The sequence below is a fragment of the Anopheles cruzii genome, chromosome 2, assembly GCF_943734635.1.
Source record: "Anopheles cruzii chromosome 2, idAnoCruzAS_RS32_06, whole genome shotgun sequence".
NCBI classification, from domain to species: Eukaryota; Metazoa; Arthropoda; class Insecta; order Diptera; family Culicidae; genus Anopheles; species Anopheles cruzii.
This window is the reverse complement of record NC_069144.1, coordinates 9,757,607-9,764,518: the sequence shown is the minus strand read 5'-3', so window position 1 is coordinate 9,764,518 and position 6,912 is coordinate 9,757,607. Positions and strand designations below refer to the sequence as shown.

Genomic DNA, 6,912 nt, shown 5'->3' with positions numbered 1-6,912 from the left:
TCGCCCACGAAGATCGTACCTAAAAGCACTCCATATCTTACGACCGCAATCTTCTCACCAGCGGCCACCGCAATAGCACTGACGACGACGACGACGACGGGCACACGGACGGAAGGCACGGGATTGGTAATTAAGCGGCGTGGCCGATGCCATAACATTTTCAATTAAACCAACATAAAGTGAGCATTGTAAAAATAATCATTAGCTTTTACGACCCCCGGGAACTCCGGGATCTGGGCAGTTCCTATCAAGCGCGTCCGATCCAATATGCGCCCGGGATCGTTCCGGAACGAACGGAACGTCCCGGTGGTGGTTGTCAAGAAGTTGGCAGAAAAACGAACATTTTTCTTCCACACGCGCTGCGCTGTCACCGCCAAGGGGCCCGACCCCCGGGGGGGTTATTTGGCCAAGAAAGATTAATAACACGCTGCTGGCTGGCTGGCTGGCGCTGTGGTTGCCGTGGCGAAGATTGCGGTTTGGTCCGTGCCGTGGCCGGGCTCGAGCTCGGGGCAGTGTCACTAAATAGTTTCCTGTGAAGAAAAGATCGAAGACGTGTCGGGTGATTATCATTTTGAAAAGCCTGATATCTGAGGCGACCAGAGACCAGATTGAGACAACGCTAAAAACTACAAATTCCATTTATTTCAATTCCTGTCAACACAAAACGGTCTCGGTTGTTTGTTAGGAAACAAATGTAATAACATGTGACAGGCCCTAAAACAGTTCTTTCTGGAGATGACAGTTCCGGTTGGCAATTTTCCACCGGCACCTGGCAGCCGGTCACGATCGACATTCGAGCCAGCTTTTCACACGTCTGTCGTAAGTTGGACCGGATAATATTGCTGACCACCGAGAAGTGGCTTCAGTGTCGCGCGGCTGGACCCGATCCAAAAACTATTACGTTCCGATGCCGATCCGTTTATTTTCCGAGGGGTCGGATATGATTTCCGATCGTCCTTCGTCGGACTTTCTGACCGGAGGCCGGTCGTTTTGATAATTTTGATCCGTTAGTTGTTGGAGCCTAATCTTACGAGGTGGTGTCACCTATTTACTTCATTATTCGGTTGGACCCGCTGACCAGTGGGTCCTGCTGACCACCGGTCGACCCAAGCCGGAATCATAAATTAAGCTCTCCGCGACCTGGACGCGCGTCTCCAGTTGAATTATGGCACATTCCGGAGCTCATAAATTGCTGCCGACGATCTCCCTCCTCCGAACACCATTGAGCGCCAGGTGCCGGCGGGACACTTAACAGCGAGGGTCACGTCGTCGTTATCACAGGCCAGCGTCCTTTCGGCCGGTGCGAAGCATCTTAACTCGCTCCTTGTCAACTCTGTAATCATCTTGCTCAGCCCCTTTCACTGAGGTCCAACGGCAAGCGTTTATTTATACAAAATCGTTTCCTATTTGCGCACCACTTCCGGTCCGGAGGGGGGTGGCGCGTCGAGAATAATCGAAATTTATTTCCATCATAGCTGTCAACCGAGTGCCGGACGAAAAGATTTATGCATTCCGTTTCGTTTAAACCAAAAAGGGGTCCAGCGGGAGAAAGTGGCCACTAGGGCAGACCGTGTCGTGCCGGGAAACGACTATGTGAACCAACGGCCCAGGTTCGTTGGTCAGCCCCGAGTGTTTCCTTGCATTTTTTCCGACGGAATTGGGTTTGCCGGTTCCGAGCGCTATGTTACGTTTGAATGGATATTATTTTGGATTTGGATTGTTTTTATTTTCCGCCGCCTTTCGCCGTCGACGTTGGCCAGCTCCAATGGCCAGTACCTCCTGGCCTGTTTGGACCCCCTTCCCCCTCCTTTTTCGTTTGCAAAAATCGTTGCAATCCTTTAATCCGATTTGTTGGCGATAATACCGGGCCGGGGGCCGTGGTCCACCAGCTTGCTTTGAAACGGGAACGCGTACCGGAAATCGGTGTGCGTTCCGGTGCCAGATGAACCGATAAATGGCCGACCGATGCAAAACTGGTGCGGCCACCACGATCACAACTGATCACGGCGCCACAAGGGCGTCCCGAGCTTGGTTGTTTGCGGCGACATATCGCCGGCCGAGAATTGGCGCTTCCGCAGTTTTTGGATGAATTATGTGGTAACACACACATACGTGTGGGACAAGCGAAAAAATAAATACATAGCAGCAGAAGCGGGGACCAGACCTAAGCCCGGCTGGTTCCGTGGTTTTGTTTTTCCTCGCACAACAATGTATTTACCGTCCGCTTGGACACGTGAATTTATTCGGAACGTTTAGCCGATCGGAGCGCTTTCCGGTGGACATCGTCATTTCCGGTACACGCTCTGCTATGTGGACAAACAGTGAACTGCCGTCGCTCTGCAACTAATACCGGTGGTTTGCCCGGCACGAGTTGAGTTTTGGGATTAGTGGACTTCTCGTTAGACTCAGTTAGAGTTGATTCAAACAATCAACTAAAACATGTTTATGCATCGCACGGTCACCTTAAAGAAACGACAGTTTTGAGATAAAAGTCTTATAAAGTTATTGAAACCTTCACTCAGAGCATATGTACGTTACGGTGCGAATGTAACGCGACCGTCCTTCGTTCATTCGGTAATGCAAAACATACTTTCATTATTCATTTATTCATTCCAAGCGTCCCTTCGAATCAGAGGGTTCGTCCGAGAACGAAAGGTCCGACAAGCAATGGCATCAGGACAGGACGGTAGAAACACGTGTGCGAAAAATTCCCAACCAAAGTCCGGATACCGGAAGCCTACTGGCCGGGTTGGCACGTGTTCCGGATTGTGGAATTCGTGGTGAGGATTTTCATTTGCACAATTGTTCAAACAGCAGCACAAATCAAATCAATTAAAGGCCAATTATTGTCGTTCGCCACAGGCCCGACGCCCCGGGATTCGTCGTGCGTAGCAATCCTTCTCCGGCAGCATTCGCCCGGGTTTCGGGCGAAAAATCGATGCACTTTGCAGAGCACATCCCATCCCTGGATGCCCTTTTTACGATGCCGCTGATGAAGAGCATTTCAGCTCTGCTCTGTCCTCTGTGACACCCCCATCTCGTGAACATCATCATCATCAGCCCCATCGTCATCATATGTCGGTATTTTATGAGCACGATGTTATTTATGCTTTCCGATCCTCGCGCCAGGGTGGCAGCATCCTGGCAACGGTTCGCGTGGCGTCGCGTAGAAACAATCGGGGTTTGATTAAAATCCCTTTTCACGACGCCCAAACACGACGACGGCGTGGAATTAGGAAAACATGTTCCAGTTGATTTTATATTCCACTCTCCGACAGGGCTCTGGAAAATGCTCGAACCCGCATTATTGACCATCAATCAACCCTCGGACCGTGGCGGTGAGTCGAGGTGACAAACCGGAAATCGGGCGAGCAGCAGCATATTGGATTTTCCGTTTCCCAGCAGCATCCAATGGATTAACGTGCCTAGAAACCCGCATGATGTGCGATATCTCGTGCGGCCTTTGCGAGCCGTACCTGGGCTGGGAAAATCCAATTCGATGCAAATTCAATACCATTCGCACCAAAAACAATAAAATCCGACCCGGAGCAAAAAAAAAGCTATCGACATTTTAAATCGCTACCCGGAATCAAAGCTGATTATAATAGTCGCCAACGGTTTGAAGTTGCGCCCAGGGGCACCCCTCCCGGGGTGTTCTATTTTGATACATTAAATATTTAACAGATTCCCTCATAAATTTTAAGCACCTCTCCAAACACACACACACACACACACACACACATCTCGAAATCAGTTTTTGGGGTACTCAGATATTCACGGAAAAAACACGAACGGGACTGCATCCGCTATCGAATCGTACCGGATCGGCGCACGGCCGTGTGTTCCGGTGGAATCGTTTATTTTAAACGGTGTGCCCGCCGCAACCGTTGGGAAATGGTGTTTTAAAAAAGCAATAGCAGAGCATCAAAATTCATCCGTGATGGGGCGTGATGGCTCCGATCCGAAGTTATTTGATTTCCTAGCCCAAGCTTTCGCTCGATTTCTACTGTCGGGTTTTGGCGGTGGCGCAATGTTGTGGTTTTTAGTGCCGCGCGTTTGGCTGGAGTGTTTATTTCGCAGAATATGTCGCGACCGGAAACTGAAATCAACGGACGTGTGTGTGGCTGTGGCCGTAAATATTTATTAGAGAGCTTTTATAGGGCCGGTGAATGTGTTGTGCATTTTTTCTCACTTCGAAGACTTCTCATTTCACGCGCAATCGCGCTTCGTAGTGCGCGAATTTGATGGCGCGCAGGATATCGGGTTTTGGTGAAATTGCAAAGCGATCGCAAGATCGTGATGCTTAAATTACCCTCGCTTCGCTCGCTTAAGACTCCCTCCGGCCCCAATGTCAACCTTTTGATTAGTTATTTAATATATACTTTTTTACTCCCCATTTGGCTGGGGCCATTACGACCTGCTTTCGAATGCGTGCTGATAAGAATTATGGTTCCGGGTGTGCTACGACGCACGCGTTGCGCTCATTATGGGTTGCAATAAAGCTAAAGTTGGTTGGAGCACTTTAAAATTTTAAAAAATGTACCACCGATTCAACAGTACCAAAGGTACTCTAGTACTGAATCCGAAACGGGGTCAATTGATTCAATGTAAATAAACAATAACCACAAAAAGGGAACGAGCTGCTCGCGCAAAAAACGCCACTTCATTAACTTGCGCATGAAATGTCGCAGCTTCGAAATTACTTTCGAAATACTTAAATACTTAATGCCAATTGACATCGGCCGGGCACCGTAAATCGGATGCTTCCGATTATGCCAATCGCCCGAAGCGTGAACAGAGGCAGCCCGGCAGCAGGGCACAAAATGTAAAAAGCACACACACGCGCACATTAATGTTTGAGCATTCGCCCGAAACCGTAAAAAGCCCTCCAAAAGTTTGCCAAAAAAAAAAAAAAAACAGATCACCACACACTCGGCGCTACTCTCCGATGGGGCGGCGGTTGAATAATTTAGTCGGTCTTAATGGCCATAAAGTAATGCCGCGAAAATCCGCTGATCGCCTTAATTGTGTAATGCGGATTCGCAGCTTTCCGGGGCTCGGCACCGGGGCACATTTGGCCCCGTGGCAGTGGTGCGTTTGGGAAGGTAGAAATTATTCAGCAGAAGCCGGGAAAACCCGACTGACAGTGGAAAGTGGAAAATCATGCGAGAAAAAAAGCACAACCCGGATTGAAATGTATGCGTTTGGATATTAAAAGAACACAGAGCAGAGGAGTGCTATCGTGCAATTGTAATGCATTCATCTTGGAAGAGATTTTTTTCATTCTGCTGATGTTTAAATTTAATGTTTCATCGAACGCTGAAGTGATTTTTGTTTGGGAAACACTCGGCAGTTTGACTTTCACCATAGTGGGCCATGCCTTTTGGCGCAATCAGTTTTCCGCACTTTTGTGAGCATATTTGACTTTTTGCTGCTGCTGTAATAAAACGGCGTCCTTTTCTAAATAAAACCATCAAATAAAAGGCAGTTCGTAGCACACTGAATTGCTGTTAAAATTTATTAATTTCAGTCATGTGTAATTGTAGAGCAAAGTAAATATCAAGCAAGTTTACTGGGCTTGGACATTCAAATGGTGAACCTATTATGCGTTTGATGCATTCGATATGTTCAGCATTCGGTTCCGTTCGGAACGGTTCGCCATCTTACGTTTCAAATAGTTTTTAACAAACTTATCGCTCCAACTTTCTTTCGTTCGAGTGGCCTCTTCGACGGCTCGTTGCGAACGGGGTCTAACAACGTAGTCCTTCATCGATACCATCGGCACACGTGTCCTGAGACAGCTGTGATCCTGAGCAGCGTGAGAACTCTCTTGCTGGTTGCCCGTACCAAAGGGTAAGAAACATCGCACCGGCTTTTTCGTTTGGACAATCGGCCTCTGCTGGACACCCGTTTTCATCGCTCGTTCGAGATCAATCTGCGAGCGTTCGGCGCACGAAATGGCGGCATAGTCGGTCGGTATCTTGAACGCTTCGCGTGCCCATCTCGCTATGAGCGCTTCAGCCAGCTTACGGTTTTCGGCCGTTTCTTGCTGGTTTCTGGCCAACTGGAAGATTCGCTGTCCTAGACCGGAGTCCTTCAGCTGGGCCGCGCGAATGGCGCTGTACTCGAAATATAGCAGCTTCAGTATCTCTTGTCGTATCTGCAGTAGCGGTAGTTGGCCATCGTGAGACGGCGCTAGCCAAAGGGCCAAAACACTGAGCAGGCCGTGCTCGAGAAAGATGGTTCGTCCGTTCGGCTTCTTGAGGTTCTCCATGGCGTGGTTAAGGAGACGAATCTTGTTCGTGGCCAGTTGGCCAGCAAGTCGAAGTTGCTGGTCACACGACGCGGCGTGCCTCATTTTTTCAAGCAGTATGATGACGGCCTCATCGCTTGGGAGTTCGTCCGCCGCCTGGCTGCGGACGGCTCTCGGTCGTTCCAGCTTTTTCCGAGCGCGCATCACATCGAAGTCTGACACGAATCGGTGTTTTTCAGAACCGCCTTTTTCGATGCAAACAAACGAATGAGGAAATGTTGTTTTTTTTTCGATAAAAAGGAGATAAAATAATTCCAAAATTTACCTTTTGGCATATTTTAACGCTATTCCTCCGAAGAACCACTTTTCAAATATACGGCTACTACAAGACTACGAGATGCGGGAAGCAACTGAATATTTGAGACAACATAGCGAATGCATTCCATGGTTGCTAGATGTCGTTCAATTCCATAACGAGGTAAAAAATAACCGTTTCTAACTTTTGCCAAATGTTCGATTTGTTTTGTTTCCATTATAGAAAAGAAAATCAAAATCGAATAATTTATTTTATTTCGTAATTTCGATCGAAAAGCCAAAATTATAAATTATTATTACATTTCATGCTATTTTTGAAGGTATGCTAAGAAAAAATGAAATAC

The 6,912-nt window shown here is 48.1% G+C and overlaps 1 protein-coding gene across 1 annotated transcript; it reads right to left on the bottom strand.

Annotated features, from left to right (window-relative positions):
* Nucleotides 1–5,602: 5,602 nt before the first annotated feature.
* LOC128277464 (IWS1-like protein) lies at nt 5,603–6,358 on the bottom strand. Its single transcript, XM_053015918.1, has one exon. It carries the CDS (start codon nt 6,356–6,358, stop codon nt 5,603–5,605), a length of 756 nt encoding a protein of 251 aa, XP_052871878.1.
* Nucleotides 6,359–6,912: the final 554 nt, after the last annotated feature.

What these genes read in the sequence shown, in the direction of transcription:
- LOC128277464 (XM_053015918.1), bottom strand. Translation starts at nt 6,358, where the DNA reads ATGAGGCACGCCGCGTCGTGTGACCAGCAACTTCGACTTGCTGGCCAA.